This window comes from Coloeus monedula (assembly GCF_965178545.1).
Source record: "Coloeus monedula genome assembly, chromosome: 4".
Taxonomy (NCBI): Eukaryota; Metazoa; Chordata; class Aves; order Passeriformes; family Corvidae; genus Coloeus; species Coloeus monedula.
The window spans coordinates 50,039,377-50,062,088 of NC_138784.1; the positions used below are offsets into that span (position 1 = coordinate 50,039,377).

General features: G+C 37.5%; 1 protein-coding gene across 1 annotated transcript in view; it reads right to left on the reverse strand.

Annotated features, from left to right (window-relative positions):
• Positions 1-1,900: 1,900 nt before the first annotated feature.
• The window catches only part of SAMTOR (S-adenosylmethionine sensor upstream of mTORC1), a 35,969-nt gene continuing 15,157 nt past the window's right edge, over positions 1,901-22,712 (reverse strand). Inside the window, exons 3-5 of the mRNA XM_082280429.1 lie at positions 15,102-15,275; positions 9,596-9,710; positions 1,901-4,989 (exon numbers count right to left, since the gene is read on the reverse strand). Coding sequence (XP_082136555.1) covers positions 4,360-4,989; positions 9,596-9,710; positions 15,102-15,275 — 919 coding nt within the window. The 3' untranslated portion in view covers positions 1,901-4,359. The remainder of the gene's footprint in view (positions 4,990-9,595; positions 9,711-15,101; positions 15,276-22,712) is intronic.

Genomic DNA, 22,712 nt, shown 5'->3' on the forward strand with positions numbered 1-22,712 from the left:
GGCCGCTACGGGCCGCGCCGAGGCTCAAACACCGCCGCGCCGCCCGGGCGCGGCCGGAGAGAATTATGAAAAAAACCAACCAACCAAGCAACAGCCCCAACCAAACCTATAAACAGCGTCAACTGGTGCTTAGGCATGGAAGCGGGAGAACTGGGCTTTAATTAGAACTGCAAGGCAGACTGAACCTTCTTCATCCTCTGGTCCGGCGAGACAGGTGCACTTCCTCGGTCTCGGAGTGCGTTTCTCCGCACTCAGTGTTGGAAATGCACGTTTTGAATTGGCCCTCGCAGGCAGGTGAGCAAATAGCGGGAAGGTTCTGGATCACAGTAACTCTAGGCCATGGCTGAGAGAGGCAAAACAAGAGGAGTTTGAATGAAACTCGGGAAGTGCTGCTCAGGGGCTCTGTGAACTGCAGGTGGGCTGGGCTGCTGTGGAGACGCATCCTTAGTTCCTGTAATTCTTCATCACAACCAGCACCTTCTGCCCCTAGTCAAGAAGCACTAGGGCAGCCTAAATATCGAAACTTGCCCGTCTTTCCTGACTCAATTATTCAAACAACTGATTCACAAGAATCTCAGTCATTCCCAAAATTATTGCACCTCTTAGTAAAACTGGCCCAAAGGCCTAAAAATTAACATGGGTTAAAACCAACAATAAACAAAACCAATGAACCTCCCAAACAAACAAACAAACAAAAGCCCAACAAAACAAAAAAATCCATAAGCTAACAGGTTTTCCTTTAACAAGCACTACGGTAGAAATCTCAGTTGCCTAGTGAGGGTCACATGCTTCAGATGCTGTACCAGCATCATGGACAACACTTAAGTGGTACTGTATCAGTCCAATCGTGATCTTGTTATACTCCTCAAGATTCTTGGTGAATCTTTCACTTAAAAGATTAAAATAACCCAACTAAGTTTCTGTGCAAGTTTGTGAAATGAAACCTTTCTAAAAAAACACCTTGCTATTCTACAGGTTGAAAACAATTGAGGGAAATAGAAAAAGGAGGAAAAACGAGCAGAAAACCTGCTGCTGATTCATGGAGATATGATTAAAAAGCCTTAGAATGACCACACTTTTAAAGTCAGTCAGCAAGTCTTCCTGAAGCAGAAAAAGGCAGAAAGGATCTGTAGGAAGCAATATTGAGCACAGCTGTGAAATTATATTTACTCATCTTCACTGTCTCCTAAGAGACCAGAATACACCAGGTAGGCTGTGCAGTGCTAGGGACACACTTCAGTTCTACTGAAATCCAGTCTTCCTAGAACTTGTATCTGAGCAGGAGCCTTGAATTTTCAGTTCTTTGGTTTTGCCACTGCCATCCTTTTCCCAACACCTCCAGTATTCAGAATCACAATGTAGAAAAATACAATAATGACGTCAAAGGGGCAACATACAATGGGTGCTGCAAAAATATTTCAGTGTGCTAGAGAAGAAATTAAGAACATGTAGAGAGAGATCAGAGGAAGTGCATGGGAAAGTGGTCACAGCTAAGCAGGCAGGCAAAGGAATATGATAACAGAATCAACTGGCGGAACTTCAAAACCCTTCTGAAAAGCAAAGACCTCAACTGAGATGTAGAAGCTGAAACTGAAGTACCAAATTGAACATTGTTATGGGTTATAAAATAAACCCAAGACAACTATCTCCTTGAAAATAAATAGCTTTGCATTGATTTCACTGGATTTCAGCATCAACAGATTGTACAGAAACAAAAAAAACCACAATAGCTCTATCCCAAAGAATTTTTAAAAATGTTTTCAGTTTTTCATTTTTTTTTTAATAAATGTGCTTTGTTCACAAAAGTAGTGACATAAAAGACAACAGAAATGCCAATACACATTTTCTTCCTTTTCTTCTCCAGCACTTTAAGAATGAAAGATCTCTTGCACAGTCATAATTTTCAAATATTTCATAACCTAGAAATAATCTTCTTGCACCAAAGCCAAATATACAACAACTCCTGATATTCACCACTTTATTATTCAGGGAGGTGTAAGTATTTATGTAAATCACACTGTCCTCCTCCACCACAATCTACTGTCCCTTGTGAAACAATACAAACCAAACCAAACCAAAAAAGAAAAAACCCCACAAAACCAAATAACCAACAAACCCACTTTGGGTATTTAGAATGATCAGCAAGAAAACCAAGCTGTTATGAATCTCAGGTCCCTTAACCACAGTGTTATCATCGACCTCCCAAAAAGGAGGATAAAAAAGATATTTTGGGGGATAATCTTGATCTGAATTGCATTTTTTGTATATGAATCACAAACCAATTTACAGTAATCAATGCCAATGCATATGTTTGATGGTGTACTACTTGCTTTTAAACCAAGTATCAGTTAAAATATTAGGTATACTTTGAAGAATGCACATATTAACTTCCCATAAACAGTTGAATTTACAGCAGCAATATTTTAACATGAGCACTGCTGGAATAAGTGGTTAATTGGGAAGAAAGGCTTTGAATGACAAACATTTTAATGAAAATACTGACTTAAAGCCAGTTTTGAAGCCACTGTGTATTTCATTAGAGAAGTATTCTCTGTAACAAAAATTAACAAGTGAACCATGACTCTTGTATGTCTGACCTTAATTCTTTTTTTCTTTTTATACATCAGAATAGAATTGTTTGGTTTGTATAACTCTATCATTCAGATTGAATAACAAATTTGAATTAGGTATTTTGGAATGCTTTAAATTCAAGAAGGGACACAAAAAGCTTATGTTAAAGAATACAGCACCACAGTCCAGATCACATTTGAGTGTAAGCTGGACCAATGCAATTGCTCTATGTAGAAAATACTATAAAAGAAAAACAGGTAGGTCAGACTGTGACACATTCAGTGCAAAACTTCAATGGAAGGAGTAAGTTTCATTTTTGTAGCAAACACTGTAAGATCCACACTACAACTTCAATTTATCTAGCAACTTTCATATTATAAATACGTGGCAGTTTAATATGGTGTAAGATATATTTCATCACAATCACCTGTGAAACTGTATTAGTATTTTTTCACCAACTTTCAGAAGTCAGAAATAAATCATGATGTGGCACCTAGTTAAAATCATTTACTACTAGGCACTTACATATAGATTTAAGAGCCTAATATTAAAATCTGAAAATTCTGGCCATTATTTTTAACCACTGAGCAGAATTGATTTTTCTGCAAAAACTCACAGATTCATTACACAAGTTAAAAACTTAATAGATGTAAAAATAAATGTTTCCTCTCCTTACAGTGCAGACCAGTTTTCAGTTACCTATGGAGTTTTTATTTAACTGAAGACTTTTAGGTCCTAATACAGCAAACAAAAAGTGTATGTTAATTTCACTTGTGTGGTCTGAATTACATGGCTTTATGCAAATACGTGTATCCTTGAAAAACTTGTACAATTATGTTTCTTTTTACAAAATCAGTTTGTAGTCACTGGCCAGCTTAGAAGGTCTACAAATAAGGACAATTTAAGAAGAAGTTGTTTCTTTCTAAAATGCATAAATAATTTACTTTAAAACATGACAAAACCCACCCTGTCCCCCAAAAACACAGTTGGAAGGGAACACAGAACACCATAGTTGGGGAAATACTGATATATGTTAGTGCTTGTATACTCATAAAATTGCAAAACATATTCCAGCTTTGAAGAGAAACATAATTGTCTAGACGTACCATACTCCTCTGGGGAAAAAGCCTCTTCAGAAATTGCTGTTTATGCAATGAAATTACACAGTATGTATAACTATGGATGAACAGATTCCTGTGTTTTGGTGTTATGTCAAGAGGGCTGCAATAAACAGAAAATCAGATGTGCAAGCATTGTAGTTTCTCCAGCCCGGGCTTAACCAGAGCGAAACAAATTTTGGAAGAAAAAAGTTTTGTTCCATAATTAAGAAGGGACATTTGTAACCAAGTGTCTTAACCTATCTGCACATTTAATTAAAGTGCAAATTATTTCTTCCTACATACACTTCTCAGAAGCCCACCAACTCCAGTGCCTTAAGCTCAACCACACTGAGTTAAAATACTGAAACAACATTTAACAAATTAAATAGAATTCACACTTCACAGCACTAAAGAAAAGAATGGTACCTTTCTTGAAAAAAGAATAGTGATACAAATCTAAAGAAAGTAACAGCAATTTATGCTATGACATGAGTCATTTGCATAAAACTTGTATTTTTTCACTTTCATACAAGAATAAATTTTAAAATTCAAAAGTAGAAAAAAATAGCAAACTCTGTAAACCTTTGCATTTTCTTTATGCAAACCGTTTTTCTGTGTTGAGCCCATGTTAGTATAGCAAAATTAGTTAAGCAAGAGATTTTACTGAAAGGGCATTTCAACGACTACATTAACTTAGAAGCAATATAGGATCTTCTAGCTCATAGAAAGGAATAGAACTAGACTGGCTTTCTCCAGAGTCTGAGTCATAGGGAGCATCAGGTAGCTCCATAAAACCGTAAGCTAGCTGTTCATCTTCTGTGTCTGACCGAACATAGCAGGCAGTGTTGGAATACTCCTCATCCTCTATAGTGTTGAAATCCTGTGGGATATACAACATGCCTGGGTAGTTCCTGCTAACTAAGTCACTTGTTGTTTGCAGGGAAGTTTTCCTAAATGCCATCAGGTGCATGTGAGAAAACTTGGAATACTTGAAGCGTTTAAAACCCAAGGACTCTATGGCAATTTTCCAGCTTTTCATCATCATAGCCCGGCGATTCTGATGAGATGAATCAGGAGTTATTACAAGCAATAAGCCATTTAATACGAGAAGTTCATGTGCCTTCTTGCAGCATATCCATCGTTGATAGGGTGATGGAAAGTAAGAAAGAAGAAGCGAGAAAACAACAACATGGAACAGTTCTCCAGGTAGAGAATCAATGGGATTTTTCAGTTGCTTAAGAAAGGCATCTATAGCATCTTGTGCCAGTTGAAGAGGTTGCTGAATTTGAAGATTTAGGAAGTCACATTTGTATACGCTCTGGTGGAGTGAAAGAAACAGAAAACCGAACATCAAGGTTAGTTTAGAAGAGCAAATAAAACCAAAATCCACAGAAAAATCAGTGATTCCCTTAAAGAAATGTCAAGCCTGCTGAACATTCCTCTTGCTATTAAATCAATCAATCTAAAAGAAAAATTTAACACACATGCAAAATTTTAGATGTGCAGTATTTTACTAGAGATTTGATAGCAGAGAACTGTTAATTAAAACTATATCCTCAAAAGAAAAAAGTATTGAATCAACTATCTCACAAAATATTTAAGAATTCAGAACATTGCTTGTGTTTTTACAGGTGCTGAAAGCCTTTTATAGGTTTTTGTAAAATTGAAATAAGTAATTAGAAACTAAATTTGATACCTCAGAATTTCTACCAGTTCTTTAAAAAGAATCCAAAAACTCAGTAGTTTGGTCACTTGGAAAAAAGTGTCACTTTTTTTACTGGTGAAGACACAAGGAATAACAAGGCAATACACATTTTAAAGCTACAACACACTGACTGCTTTGCAGCAGTGATGTAGATCCATGTTTTAACTGTGCTGTAAATGCAAAGTGTAGTGGTACACATTTGGGTAGTTATCAAAGCTAAGGAACTACACATCATCTGTTGATCATTTGTGCACTCAAGCTGTCAAAGACTGGAAATGACATCACAATACAACATACAGAGAATAAATTCTTAACATCCTCAATCACAAAGCATTCAAGAAGTAAACGCATGTACTTTAGTGAATTAAAGTTTTGGCACTTCATATCAAAACCTGGGACTGACTTTTCATATAAAAAGGTAGTAAGAGATAATGTTGTGATCTGATAGCAACAAAAATTCTTTATTAATTCCTAGAGAATGTGCAGTGAATGACAGACACTAAACAGGTAAGCAAATATGAAAGCAGACACAAAACATTCTGTGGAACACATCTGAAAGGTGGAATTAAATCTGTTGCATTTTAATACCATAAAAATATCTATAGTGTGTTTTATGAAGCAATATTCAAAAAAGATTGCTAGAACACTATTGCAAGGGTATTCATAAAGGAACTAATATGCACAATTGTATTCAAGTAGAAGAGAATGTTATTTCTGTCCGTATAAAATCACAGTCTCTTCTGAGAGTAAGCAGAAAATTACAAAAAATAATCAATGTTCAAAAAAATTTTTTTTCATTAGCTTTAATCTTGGCCTTCAATATGCAAAGATCTAGAAAAAGACTTGCATTATGTGGCTATAACCAAGAAATTTTAATTGCAACCATTATACCTGTAGGGCTATATTCTGTTTCCCTGTAATACTGAGAACAGGAAATTAACTGTAGCGATTTCATTATATCCTCTAATAAGTTTCAAAAGAAATAAGCATTTTGAAAACTGATTGTTCAGAGCGACATGCTAACTTTACTTAGAACTTCAAAACTTCAAGACTTAAAAAGTTAGTGGTTACACATATACAGTTGAAAAAAACCAATTTAGACTGCAAGTATTTCTGAGTAGTGGAGGAACACAAGTTAGTTATGCGGAAATAATGTTAAAGACAATTTCAGGACTAAGGTATATTTCAAGTGGAATCTGTAACCAGCTTTAGGACAAAGATGCTGCTAAACTGGAGTTTGCTACTAAACTTCAGGTATCCAAGTCTTGAACTGATGTTTAAGTCCTCATAGACACTGAAACAACAGTAACATCTCACTGCATCCACTGACACTTAAGAACACAATCCTACCTATGTAAACAATTTTCACAGATATTTCACAGAATATTCTGAGTTGGAAGGGACCCTCAAGTATCGGGATACATATTCTAATTTTTAACTCCAGTACCCTTCCAGCCACTTTTTTTTTTTGGTCTCAGACTATATTTACTCCAACACAACATCTGCTGCAAACTCCAGTCTCAGTTTCCATCCTCCTAGCTTCTAATAACGTATGTTTCCCTTCCCTCAGTATACTTTACATGCGGACACTGGAAATGAGTGAATGCTGCCTAACTAAAGAAAATAACTGATCTTTTCTCAGTAAGCAGTTTCCCCTCTCTCTCAAAACCCAAAACCCTTCAATGGAAATATTTCCATATTCATGTATCTACAGTTTGCATTCTCTGTATATGAAACAGAAATTCTAAAAATTTTGAAGACATTTATCCTTTAGTTACATAACTAACATTTCAGTTCCTTTCCTAGTATTTCCACAATTACATCCTTCTTATTCCTCCAAATTAATTGAAGTATTACTCAACTAGTCTATATCCAAAACATTTCTATATGAAGGTGGATAATCTTTTTTATTAAAGAAAGAATTATTTAATCCTCTAATCAACGTTATTCAAGAAACTGGCTTTGTAAGAAGCCTCTGTGCTTCAATTTGTTTCAAAAGGTTCTTTTGATAAAGATACTTCAAAAGATACTTTAGTATCTCACCCAAGAAACCTGCTAAATCAGCAAATTTTACCAGTTCTTTTACTTTCAGCTTTTACCACAAGTTAACATGATCAATTTTTCAGGTCAGGAGATGACATTAACTAACACAACAAACCTCTGGCTGTTATTCCAAAAACCTTAAATCAGCCCAGGCAACTGCTGGCCTAGAGATAAATTAATTCAAGAGGTTATGGTGCTGATGCAGCTCTAAGTAGAGTAATCTTCAGTACATCAGGGCTCATTAATTCTGTTTTGCAGGTAGGACAAAGCTTATTCTAGGAGATGCATTTGACTGCTCAAACTGTACTCTCTGTCCCTCCAAGAATGCTTGCACAGCCAGGCTTCAAGATACTCTGAACAAGCCAAAGCATCCAAGAGAATCAAAGATGTTGGTGAGTCTGAGACAGGCCTCAGAGCAAGCATGTGTGTAACCACATGTACATTAGAACTCTGGGAAGCTCCTACCATAAAGCTATGGTACTAACCATGTCAGACGACCAGAAATCAATTAACTCATTGTTCATTTGTACTTGGAGAGAATCTAAAGGACTAGCTAGTACACAGAAATTGCATGTGTTCCTCCATTAAATCCATAGAAGTTATTTTTTCAGGACTTTTACCAATAGTGGTTTTGGTCACTGTACATTTAAATTTATTTTCATGAGAACAAATGTAGCTTTCTTACGAAAACAGAACGACAGATTAGAAGATAGAAAAATGTTAACTAGGCATACTCAAAAATTAACGTTTAGGTTCAACTCATGTAATGTTAGGTACCTAGGCTGCCATTATAGTCACTGGAGAATTAGTCAATACAGAACACAATTCACCTCACCATCAAACAGCAGGTATTTAGGTTTAACTGCTTTGAATAGATCTTTACTGACTGTAATTAGAACTTAGAACCTGAGATGTAGACACTGAGGATCTATATATCATAGCTAGAAATTCACTTGCCATGTATTTCCATTTTAAATGCCAGAGGCTGCCATTTCAGGGGCATGTGACTTTTTTACTTCCTGTGTCATGCCCAGCAGCCCTACACAGTCCTACAGCCTCCAAAGTGGTGGAAAGCAATCATGCTGCCTGTGTTTCAAATTAGGCAAGACGAAATCTACTCAAAGTTTGTGTTTCAGACAGAACTAACATTGAATTGCTTTTAAAAGCAATTTATCAGACCCAAATTTTTAAAGAATATCTTTCAGTATCTCTCAGCACATATGCAAAAATACAAATGAGGTGTTAATGGACAAAACATGGTAACAACAACAACAACAAACGACCAGGCATTTAGCATGTAAATCACACTGCAGCAAAAATAAGAGAACATTACTTTTCAGTTAATGATATTATTTCACCTGTACACTTCTTTTCACCTCTCCACTTTTAAAGAGGGTTACCTTAGGCCACAGATTTTAACAGAGCCTGATTTTTAACTGTAAGTAGTCAAGGTGTGTATAGTCAAAGGCTTTTCTGTTTTCTGCCAGAAATGTATTTCTGTATATTTTTAATAATTTTTATTCCACCTTATCCTTTTGCCTGGTTGATAAATGCAATTAATGCTGACAGAAGTTGGGTCAAGAGCAAAAGACAAAGAACATATGATGACAGCAGAATTAAGGCATTTGAGAACCCTACTGCCTAGAGAAAATGAAGCAATTTGCCCCAAATGAGCTGATAAATTTGTCCTCTGGATTGTGGAAGTTCAAAAATATTTCTAGCAATAAACAGAAATGCTCCCTTATAGTGCACTGCTGATTGCTAAATCTCCCCAGAAAAACCCACCAAATACAGTCACTGATCATTTCCTTTGGTCAGTGAATGCAGCTTCTGAGAGGTTCTTGCCTAAGGATAAGCCTACTTAATTGTTATTTATTCCTTTTAAGATGCAGGGACTCATCTGAAATACCACTGAAAGATGGCTACTAAAATTTTCCAATTTCAAGATTAGAAACGCCATTATAAAGGCATAGCTCTGGGAAAAAATTGTATTTTTAGAAGAAAACACAACTAGGACTTAAAGCCTATTCACAGGAAAGAATGCAGTGTTTAGTTCCTACTAAAACAGATATTTAGAAAACCTGTAAGTATTAAACATACTTTTTTTACAGTCAGTTTGAGGCATTCCAAAAATCTGAGGATCAAATTTATATTAAATACCGCAAACATTACATACCTCAACAGCTGGAACAATGTCTATGCCAACTGTAAGAAATTCTTCAAACTTCAGAAATGGATTAAAGCAGCTACCAACATCAAGTAATCTGATTTTTCCCAAGGAGTGAAGAAACCTAAAGAGCAGCAAGAATTAAGTTTTATTAAGTGTAACTTTTAAAGCTATATTCTGAGTTACAATTTCAGATAACTAATGCAAAAGATTCTCACAGAACATCACAGTAGTGACTAATAGAAGTGAATGCCTTACTTCAGTTGCTGAGATACCCAAAGAACCAAGTTCTGTCAGTAAAAGCAGATGGTCCTCAAGCAGAAGAGTTTTGTTCAGAGCACCAGTAATACTACTAACTTGTGCACTTGTAGTAAGTAAATAAAATGGCAAATTGTGTGTCCACTAGACAGGCTTTCTCATATTGTTTTGTGTTTCTCACTTAACTTTTTTTGTGGTATTTACTAATTTTGAAGTCACACTAGACACCAGAGTTAAAATTTTGTGAGTTGAAAAGGGAAACTGAGAACAACTACATAAAGTGCCTCATTTACAGGGCTGCAATCTAAAAAAATTCCATGATGATTTGTAACATCTTAGAATATCCAAAATCCATTAACAGAGGCAAACAAAGTCACAGCTTTCACAGGGACTTCACAGAGAAGAGAATAACTTTTCCAGAAAGCAAATGTTTTTTGCTTCAAGTTTCTGTAGCCAAAACCAATTGGCATCTCCAAAATACCACTTTCTGGGAAAGGCTCAGCCCTGGAGAGAACTGCAAAAAAACTTTCAGAAACAGATGTGCGGGGCCAATAGAGTAAAACCAAAAACAACGTGCCTGTACTCATAGCAACAACAAAGCAGTAAGGAATACTGCAGGGAAAAAAAGCCTCTAAGCAGCAGTAAGAGCTGTTGGGCTCTCTGGGCTCCTTCTAGACTCCCAGTAACCTACCAGAGAAAGGATGTTGGAAAAACAAAAGAAAATGTCTCATTGCATTCGGCAAAATAATAAGGCCAAGTTTAAGCATTTTGCTTCTACATGGAATAGAAGATATCCAGGGCATTCTTCTCTCAAAATACTATCATGACCAAGGCAAACAATGCAAAAATTACCTCTAAGTTAAAGCTGCAAATGCTACGAAGCTGCCCTGTAAGTCAATCAGTACTGGAGTGAGATTTCAGAATGAAGATGAAAGCAACAATTTTTCCAGACTTGGAACAGGAGTTTGGATACTGTGTAGGCAGATCCTAGTAGCCATAAATCACAAAGGGCTCAAGTCAAGAAGTGTCTTTTCCCACATAAGAGCAATATGAGGTTTCTCATACCACTGTATCCCCTTGTCCAGCAAATGGAGACACTAATGGCAGATTCTTCCTCATTCAAACACAAAAATGCATGCCTATATGTATTGCTTGCATTCTATATGAGTCAAATATGGTAACAACAAATCAATGGACACATGGGACACAGGAAGTATTACAAGAGGAGAGAGGACTCTACAGTGCAGAGAAAACTTCCCATAAAAAAGAGAGAGCCTCTAGAGATCTAGAGATGTTCCCTTTAAAGTGTTCAATGAAATACTTGCACAGAATAAAATTAAGCAGCAAATCCCAGAAGCCTCTAATTTCCAGGACAGCCACTTCTCCTATGGTACAGTGAGAAAAAATCACTACAACGTATTCTGTCTTCCTATTTACAAAACGTGCCTTCTTTGCTGCAGTGTTATTTTTGACTGCTTAAAGGGGACACTACTTCACACTACTACAGCTTTGGAGCTGTAGTAGCTTGTGGAAAGCTACAACTCTGTATTCTGAACTAATCAGAACCCAGAAATTCTCATCTACACTAATAGACAACAAAACTAAGACATCTGATCCAGGGCAAATTCACTCTGATAGGTGTGTCACATCCAAGGAGTCTCGTTGACTATGTTCAATGCAAATATACTTTGAAACCATAGAAGTAGCAGATTCAGATGATGCTCACTTGTGTCTCGACTTCCTGTTGCTTGTCAGGTTTTGCTGCCTCTTGGAATACAGACGCAATGATTCAGTAGCAATTCTCAGGCTGTCAGTTATCAGCAGGAATAGGATACTAGTTAGGTGCTTGAAAAAATTTTGAAGCTCTTCAGGAGCACTTAGATACTGTTACCAACATACACAGAGAGCAGGGACCACTGATTTCTGTGCTCTGAAGATCACTAGTTCAGATACCTACTTTTCAGCACTGTAACTCTTAGGTCAGATTCCTCAGTGAGACTGTAATGTAATCTGCACGACAATCATGGAGCCAGTGACTGTTAGAAATGTACTCTCGTTGAATTCCTTGTTAATCACCTTCAGCTCCATGTCTCCTAATGATTTTCAGTCAAGGCAACATTAACAGTATGGGAACTACTTTGCCACTGTAAGTAATCTCCAAGCACATCTTGCATCCACAGTTCTTAAATGCATTCGTGTGCAGGTAGAAAAAACAAAATGTGAGTAGGTAAATTGTAAGAAACTGTAAAAGAAGTGGACATAGTCTGGAAAATGAGTGCATTTTAAATACATCCCACAATTGTTTTATTTAAGAAGTTGTCACTGCCCACAGCAGGGTGGCTGGAACTAGATGATCCTGAAGGTCCCATCCAATCCAAACAGTTCTATGACTCTAACTTGATTAAATGGACTCCAGCTCTTGACTATTAGCCCCCTTAAAAATGCATCAATGCATTCAACTAGGTGCTGTACAGCTAAGTGACATTTTCTCTTGGAAGTAGATAAAAATAGAACAGTTGCTTGGCCATAAGAAAAGTCACTGATCTCTGAAATGAATCACTTCAAGTGCTGATTGCCTTTTTTACAGTTTTAAATTACTGTATTATTTATCAAGCATGGGAGGGGAAATAATTCATGAGCCTTATGCTGCTGCCAGAAGAAAAGAACAAATACATAAACCTGGTTCTGAGGGGTAACACTGCTAGGCCTCAAACCTTTCATAACATCCACACATAAATACACCCAACAGGAAGATGTAGCTGTCTGAGATACATATGAAAGAAGGAATGATAGGTTGTACCTTCAGAAGTCAAATCACTATCTGAAAGAATCCATACCAAAATGGTTGTGATTTTTACCACTAAGGATAAAAAGCAAGACTGTTTAATTTGACACAAAAAGAAGAGAAACAATACTCAAACAGAGAAAGCAAAGGTGGGGGACAGATTTATTGAAGGGAGGAGCTGTTAAACAGCATATAACAGCCACTTTTATCTCAAATAACTGAGTCACTTTGATGTCCAGCTTCACAGCAGGTGCAGTTGTAATGTTTCTAATTACATGTAGAGAACTCATTCTGGGATGGAACGAAGTAACATGGACAAGTGGAAAGGCTTACTTTTCATATAGATGAAAGCAAAGAAAAGGATTGCTCACATTAATTGTTTTTGAGAGACTCAACTTTATTCTGGCAAAGAGGTGAGCAACATGACCTACTCGAACTGGGTTCATCAAAGTGGCTCACATTCAGACCTGCAGTAAACTTTGCACTTCTGGTTCCTATATTTCTCACCATCACCTTTAAGAGCTGATGGAATGCCTACTTCTCTTCACATCTCCCAGCATCTTTTTTACTACCTGTAGAACTTTTCATTACCAAGCTAGCTTTGCTCCTTACCAAGCAAAGTACAGTCTCTCTACAATGGCTTGTAAGGTAAGTTCAGAAAGAGCTCCTACCATTTTTAATAACACTTGAGAGAGGATTATGTATGGCATGAACAGAATTACTGTCTTTACACCTACCAGGATAAAACAAAGAGTCACAGGCTTAGTCTTACTGACAGACAAACCCACAACTCTTATTTGTAGTGTTACATGACCAGAATGGAGTGACTGTCTTTAAACACTGTGTGGAGATTCCCTCATACCCCTTGTACCAAGTTTGAGACTTCACTACTAGATCAGTGTAGACATGATAAAAAGCATTTCAGGAGAGATCTCTGCTTTGTGTAATACACAATCCATTTTCTTTCTGATAAACTCTGTAATTTCTGCTAAAAGGCAGCAAGAAAGAAACAGAATTTTGATTTCTCTGGGCAACTTAGACCAGTTATGCCTTGTTGTTGAAGGTCTGTACAGCTACTAATAACCTTACGATCATTAGTAGCTTACTCAGGTAAATATTATAAAACTTGCCTTCACCAGGTATGTTTTTAGAGGTGTGTATATTTTTAAAGTTTTGAGAATGAAAATAAAAATCATCAGCACTCACTGTATTAACAAATACTTTTAAAATAATTTATAAAAATTCTCTATTAGCTCCTTTCTGTACACATTAGTCAGACCAAAAGAGAACGCTACAAACAACTGGTAGCAAGCAGGCATGTGAAGTTAGCTCTGCAACAGCCAATATTAACTGCAGAAAGTAGGAAGACAGAGAGAGCTAATGCTTTATCCTGACAATGCCTCCCACTGGTAGCCAGTTTTAAAGCTTGTATGATTATCAAACCTATTGATTTAAACAAACATGAGAGACACAAAAGATAGTGGCTCCTAAGCACAGACACACCTACTAATAGGATTAGTAACATGTCATTCTCTCCCTAACCGATACTACATTTAGCTTCAAGTAAGTGCTGATCACATCAGACATGCTACAATGATGAGGAAAAAAGACTCTTTACACAACAGAAAAAACACTATTGCAGGAAGTTCTAAGAACTAATCCATAAAGAATATGAAACAAATCACAAGTGTATTTTTAACAGATTCTATGCTTACGCATTCATTATTTCACTGCACTTGCAAAATATGAATTTTTTTCCATCACACATGGAATAGCCACAAGCATGACCCATGTTATTTAGGAAAAAAAAATGGAGGGTGGGACTTCAGAAATAATTAAGTTAGCCCTGGATGCCAAAAATAAAATTCTTACATGAGTGAAGGTCACAAAGAAAATTAAAACTGTCGTTTGGAAAATACCTCAAGGATACTACAAGTTCTGCAAAGCCAGTCATCAGAAAGCTAGCGCATTAAAAGTTAAGGGTTGTAATTCCAAATTGCTTTTGAAGTGTGTAATTGGAATCAAGAGTTTCTCTGCAATTATTTATGAAGAGAAAGTTTTAAGTACTCTGATATTTACATTTGGCACTTAGTACTTACATAAGCAATTGACTTTTCAACAGTGCTGAACAGCCATTAGATTCTAACTTAATTAACATCTCCCTTATTTCACCTCAAGGTTTAATATAAATTGCTTTGCACACCAATGACATATTAAAGTGAAATTGCTCTAGCACTTAAATGAAGATGACTAAGTTGTCATTCTCAAGCAATTTTTTTTTTTGGCATTCAACAAAATATACTACAACATAAACAGCTCTTGAAATGTATATATTCACATGAAAATGCCCTTTCTTAACTATCAAAAATACATCAGACTGATCTAACATGATATGGGGAAAAAAATGTTGGGGTAAGTTTTAACACTCAAAAAAGGGAGAAAAAAGAAGTATGAAAACCAAGTCAAACTTACTCTTCTGTCATAGTTTCATGATTTGTCAAGCCAAAGTTAGGCAAAGGATCTTCAATCTTGGGAGTCTGAGGAACATTTAAAGCTGGAGTGGTCTTAGAAGTAAGAAGTGCTCTTTTTTCATCTTTCTCAAGTGCTTTTCTTTTTCCACCATTCTGAAAATATTCTCGGCATACACTGAAAAGACAAAAAGAAACATTCCCCAGGAAAACTGAATGCTCTTGTTAGTTATTACTATAGCTAAGACACATACCAGAGGTTTAAGAGATACAAGTGCAGTCAGCTTTTAAACAAATCTGGATTTTATTTCAGCTTTGGTAAATCAGCTTTAAAAAAGATGTGATACACCCAGCAACACACTTAAAGTTGAGTGGTGGGTTGTTGGGGTTTTTTTCCCCCCCAAATTATGCCGTAAGTCACAGCTGAGTAACCAGATTCTTAAAATACTTTTATCTGGATAGACTTTTAAAGTAAGACAGCAGAAGCCTAGTCAGAATATTGCCAGAAGGTAAACTTCAGCTCAGTTCTCCACTATAGTGCAAAGCGTTATCAAGTAGCTCCCTGTAAATACAAGGTTTTGAAATGTGTGTCTTGCTGGCACATAAACTGAGGGAAAAGAAACATAATCCAGATTTATGCGCAAACTTACATCCACCAGTTTTTAATTTTAATTGAGTTTGCCTGGGTCTATTTTGTTTTAAGTAACATATAGTAGATGTATTATTGTGAAAGACTTATTTTAGCTTTCAGTTTTTCCCCATATTTACTTATTTTCCTTAGAGAAACCAGAATGAAATAATCTAATCATACTTGAACAAAAATATTAGCCAGTTTAAAGAAATTAATGTTACCAAAAAAGTTATATAGCTTTTGTGTACTTCAACCAGTAGTCAGCATTAGTGTATGAGAAGCACTATGTTTGAGAATAACTGAATTTCACCCACAAAATATAACTAGAACTGGAAAAAAATTGTTGCTGTGAAATTAAAAAGCTGGACACGCCCTACACAATTCACTTTTTTTAATTAAATGTGCCAGCCAAGTATTTGCACGGAAATTTTAACAGAAATACTACTTGTTAGAATAATGTTTTCCTAACAACCCATTTTTATGATGCTTTCTTGAAATTCACTCAATTTTCCTCTAATAAAACTGCAGAGGTTTGTCAGAAACATTCCAGAAAACATAAATTCAAGTGTAGTTAAATAATACCTTATACAAAGCAGAATCAAGATAATGACACTTCCCATCAGATTTAAGAATGGACATGCTAGTATAATGTTGCATTTAAATCATAAATAGTGACAAGGACACCTGGAATGCACAGGGCTTATCTAAGGTCTGGTGATATTTTAGGCATCAAATATACTCAATCTCTTCATCATATAAGATGTGAAAGACAATAAGAAAAAGTCAGTGGAGTGGCATTGAGTTTCTTAGATGGAAACATACACAAACAGATAGAAGTACCGATAGAAGTCCCTTTGCCCCAAGATAGGTAGGAAAGAAGCACCTTGAATCAGAAATGTGTAATCACAGAATGGGTCATGTTAGAAAGGACCCCAGTGGGTCATCTGGTCCAACCTCCCTGCTCAAACAGGGTCATCCCAGAGCACATGGCACAGGATTGCATCCAGAGGGTTCTGGAATATTTTCAGTGAGGAAGACTCCACCTCTCTGTGCAATCTGTTCCAGTGCTCAATCACCTGCACAGTAAAGAAGTTCTTCATTTTCAGGTGGAACTTCCTGTGCATCAGTTTCTGCCTGTTGCCTTTTGTCCGACCAGCTGGCATGACCAATCAGTGCCTGGCTCCATCCTCTTGACACCCTCCCTTCAGATACTGATAGGCATTGATGAGGTACCCTGTCAGTTGTCTCTTCTTGAGATTGAACAGGTCCAGCTCCCTCAGCCCTTCCTCAAAAGAAGGGTGCTCCAGTCCAGGCTGCAATACTACCAGACATACAGGCTGAAAAATCATAGCAACTCCATCTATTAGAGATTGTATGTATGGAAAGACAACAATTCTAAAATTAACTAAGTATAAGGAGCCAGTCACTTAAATTAGCAGGAAAGAGATTTAAAAAAAGATCAATAAACAAAAGAGAACCCCAGAAAAAACCACTTGAATTACTGCTGGTATGCTAAATAAAGTGGTTTTACACATTGTATTATTTATTTATAAACGTGATAAATTAAGAACTATTTAGTTCTGTGTATCAATTAGCCAAAGAAATGAAACTTGGAAAGAAAAATCTTTTTTGTCAGTTTATCAGCTACCACACCACTTTGTTAGCACCCTGCAGTCTCTTAATTTTATTCTGTCTTTTATTCTCATTACATCTCTTAAAACATCCAGAATCAATGGCAGTTTAAGTAGTGTTTGCACTGACACGTAAGACACGAGAGAATTCACATCGTTGGAAGAATGTGGTCTTTTTTTTCTCAACTATTCATGTTATCAACCTTTTCACTCCCTAGAAGCTGGTATGTTACCCACCTTAACACTTAACAAGCACAGGAGAACCACCTACTTGTAACGTGCGAATTCCTCTTGTCACTGAGAAGCCATTTCTTCCTCATTCTTGGTAGTGATGGAAATGCATATTTTTTCCATCCTTCTACCCCTATCATGTCAACTGAGTTCTCGTAATTCTATATTCTTCATAACAGACCTTCATCATGTGCACATAAGACACTATCAAAGTCAACCACAAGGAGAAGCATCTCCCATTTCTGCACCTCCCCTGGCAGACAACTGGCCAGTGCCACAGGAAGGCCCAAGAATGGATACAATTCTTCACATTCAGATCCCAGGCTCTACATATTGGTGCAGTACCACAAGGTACCAAAAACCCCCAGCCAAATCCATCCAACCCAAAGAAAAAAATCTCAGATCATACTGCACTTCATAGCCACTGAGGGTCATCTCCCCTTTACACTTTTCTGACGTCACAGTTGTTCTGGCACAATTACTACATGTTGCCCTTTTGGCTCCTTAGCTGTCAGAGGAGTTGTCTAGGTACTCCCCCTGTAGAAGTGACCCTCACACCTCCTGTGGGGTAACAGAGAGCATGGAGGGACTCACTGCACTGGCAGTTAGCAGAGATAATGCACTCTGTAATTTACCCCATGGTAACTTGCTGATGTAGTCAGGATGTTTAATTTCACAGCCATTAAAAGCCACCATTGATCACTCTGGTTTTGAGTATGCAGTTTTATAAGACTCTACATTTAACAATTGTCTCAAGTAAGGAACAGAGCATCTCAATTATCTACAAAGCAAAAATTAAGGAATCTATTTTATAATTCTAAAAACTGACATAGCTCCATTCTTAACTGACAATTAAACATTCAGTCTCTGATGACACAATATTAGCTCTACAATTAACATGCTTGCAAAGAATTGTGCAATGTAAATGCTATCTAAGCTGACACTTGCTACAGTTCACACAAACTGTGAAATATTCAGGTCTAAATTGTTTCAGTTTCTTAGATGAGAGACAGGTTAGGTTTCTGGGTGAAGTGTATAGTTCATGTCTTTGCTTTAAAAAGGAAACCAAAAAATCAAATCTTTGTTTTTCCTCAGTGAAACTTATTTCCATACTTCAAATCTCAAATGGTAAGCAACCTGTTCAGTTGACTCCCCTGTTCTGTCTGCCATTTGGGTTGGACACATAAAGGAAGTCTCAGAAAAAGCTAATATGAATACATATGATTTTGTTAATACTCTCCAGCAATAAAAGAGAAGCTTTGTTTTCAAAAAGAGTGACTAAATCCACGAGTTTCAATAGAATATAAAATGAAAAAAAAAAGGGGGGGCAGTGCCAAGAAACACTATATGAAATGTAAAAGCCATAACAGAATCGTTAATGAATCCTTCTCCTCAAGTAATAATGAACAACTAAATTAAAGCTGGTGTGGTCAACTTTTATCACGGCAAAAAGCAGTCTCTGATAGCTGTAATCAATGAGGATTTCAAGCACCCAGTTTTACTGCCTGACTCTTTCCTTCTGCTTTATAATGAGGAAAAGGTGAGCTTGACTCATGTTCCTTAGAATATTTACTAACCAAAACCTAATACTGAAGATGGCTTTCAGTGAGGGTACAGACTTCCCTTCAGAGCTGAACAATGTCTGGACTTCTCATCATGGTTTCTGTCTGCAAAACATGTCTCCCCTCCTATCTCACACTGAGGAACAAGTTTATAAATGTCCAATCTCAGAGCTGCTAGCCTGAAAAAAAATAAAATTGCAAATGCTTCTACAGGTTTAACCCATCCACCTCCCAACGTCCAAAGTGAAGGGACGGAGAAGTCTCAATTGCCCTTGTACACATTAATCACACCTAGAAGAGCAGTCAAGTTTCCTTTGGATTAAAAATATTTCATTATTGTCATGGGCACCCAGCTTCAGATTAAGGAAACAGTGTTCAGCATTGGTGAGAACACCAGGTTTCTCAATGTAAAGAATCATAATTTTTTATCAGCATAATCATATTTTTTTAAACTTCAAGTTGAGAAACTTGTATATAATACATTTTTCCACTTTGTTTTTGATATTTGGTCTCAGTTCTAGGGGTTTGAGACATTTTTCTTCTGAGAAACGCAACTAGATCTGTAATCATATGTTTCTCTTGTGCTGTGTCCACCCCAAGCCAGTTTCTGGAGGCGATATCTTTTATTGCCAGAGGATTCAAAGAACTTGAAAATAGTCAGCAGTTATCATATGATCATTGGTCTAATTAGCTCTAGTGTTCAACAAACAAATATGCTCTTGTCAAAACAAAGCAGTCATAGAATCATAGAAATACCCTGAGTTGGAAGGGATCCATCAGGGTCATTGAAATCCAACTCCTAGCCCTGCAGAGAACAGCCCCAAGAATCACACCATGTGCACAAAAGTATGGTTCAAACACTTCTTGAACCCTGTCAGGCTTGGTGTTGTGACCACTTCCCTGGGGAGCTGGTTCCAGTGCTCAAATACCCTGTGGGTGAAGAACCTTTTTCTAATATCCAACCTAAACCTCCCCTGACACAACTTCAGGCCATTCCCTTGGATCACCACATTCACTGGTCACCACAGAGCAGAGATCAGTGTCTTCCCTTCCTCTTCCCCTCATGAGGAAGTTGTTGACTGCAATGAGGTTTCCCCTCAGTCTCCTCTTCTCCAGGCTGAACAGACCAAGTGCCCTCAGCCACTCCCCATACAGCTCCCCTTCAAGGCCCTTCACCTTCCTTGTGACCCTCCTTTGGATGCTCTCTCATAGTTTTATATCTTTCTTATACTGTGGTCCCCAGAACTGCCCCCAGCACTCGAGGTGAGGCTGCCCCAGTGCAGAGCAGAGTGGGACAATCCCCTCTCTTGCCCGGCTGGTGATGCTGTGCCTGATGCACCCCAGGACAAGCCTGGCCCTCCTGGCTGCCAGGGCACTGCTGACTCATGTTCAACTTGCCACTGGCCAGGACCCCCAGGTCCCTTTCTGCGGCACTGCTTTCCAGCATCACATTCCCCAGTCTGTCTGTGCATCCAGGGTTGCCCCATCCCAGGTGCAGAATCTGGCACTTGTCTTTATTAAAATTCATACAGTTGGTGATTGCCCAGCCCTCTAATTTGTTGATGTCTCTCTGGAGAGCCTGTCTGCCTTCAGGGGAGTTAACAGCTCCTCACAATTTAGTATCATTGGCAAACAGTGTGTTTAACAGCAAAAATTAAGACTGTCATATAAATGTGGACATTGAACATTGTCTTTTCCCATTTTAAATGGTTACACTCCTGCTGTTTCTGCCACCTCCCTCAATTCCATCCTCCTTGCAGTGAATTGCTCAACTAATTGCATTCATCAAAAAAACCTGCAAAATGGTGTTGAAGGGACTTGCAAACACTCATTCGTTCAATCTTCCAATTCAACAGGATCAGCTTTCCAGTTCTAGCAGAGATCTGCTATTCTCAAAGATTCTCTAATACATTACTTAGCCTTCTCTTCTTTTGACTAGACAGCTCCAGTTTCTAGAAAAGAACACCAAGGCTTTTGTGGAAAAAAACAAAAGATTTTTGATAATTTCTTTATCTTTCTTGGAGTTGAGCTGCTGTTTGTTATTTTTTAACTGCAGTGGCCAAGGTGATATTTTGGCTAAGAGCAATGCTAAATAAAGTCAGAGTAGTACATCACATATCTTGTGGACAATCTCATTAACACAATCAAGTATGATATTTGCCTCTACTGCAAAAGCATCCCATGACCACTTCATATTCAGTTTATGGCCTGCTTCAGAATCCAAATGTTTTTTTGAAAAACTGACACAATCGATTATTCCCTGGCCTTTATTTGTACAGCTGATATTTAATATAGTTGATAATGTTTAGTGTGGTGGTCTGTCTACCCACTGCTTTTCTGATCCCATGTTCCCCCTCCCACTCTCCCCTGCCCTTAGCCCTGGCCCTCCCTATTGGTTCCTGTACCCCAACCCTGCCCATGTACCGCCCCTGAGAAAAGATCTCTGCGCCCAGATCAGGAGGGCTCTGCCTCTGAGGGTTGCTGGGACAAGATGTGATTAAAGTCATCTCAAACCCTCACGGGAAACCCTTCTCTGCCTCCTTTGCCATCACTGGTTGTAGCGCTGCTAGCTGCTGGAGCAAGACTGCGGGGCTGTCCGAAATGAACGATGGGATTGCAGCCGTGGTCACACTGCCCTAAGCATCCCTGCTGAGCTCTCGGGAAAGCTGCAGCCTGCTAAGCTAAATCTAGCGACTACCACAGTTCAGTATAGTTTATAACTGCATTAACTTTACTTCTGCTCTCAGAGTGACAATTTCTCTCTCTTTGGTCTCATTTCCAAATTTAATAAATACACTTTATTCTAGCAGACTGCTAATAAAGGTATTGGTTAGTTATGGATACAGGGACAAACTTTGACAGAATCCTACCCAGTAAATCACATTAAGATAAGCTTCTCACATTTATTCTCTGCAAATTTTCCCAAACAGTTCTGTACTCACCTTTCATTAATTTAATCAGAACTGTATTTCTTTGCTCATTAAACAGTCAAAAGACTTTTTTAAAAAAATGCAGGTCTAGATAGTGTTTTTTCATGATAATTAGAAGCGCAGATTTTATTTTTTGCTCTTTAAAAAAACCAGTCAAGTCAACACAAGTCAACACTGAGGCAGAAGCAACAGAAAGAAGCAAACCTGCTGGTCTGGCTTATTCTGTTCCAACTAGAACCAGAACAGGCTGGCATTCATTGTCCATACAAAGGTTCACCAGTCTATCTATGCCAGCAAAAATTAAAGAGTTACAAAAATTATTCAGGGTAAACACCATCTTACCCTGTTTTTTTTAAGTTTTGTGTTGTAATATAAATGAAAGAGAAACAGAAGTGTTAATTTCCAAATACCACTTGCTACTTGCATAAAATTTTCTACATATAAAGGAAGGAAGGAAGGAACAGTTGAGTGTTGCCCAGGCTTTTTACACCACCACTCAGGGGATCATTAACCTGGATTTGAAAGCAGGTAAAGTTTTAATCCCTCTTCACCCATCCCACTCCCCAGTTAACGGTTGTATAATGTTGCCCTGAACAATAAACAAAATTGGCCCTATACAACTCAGCATAT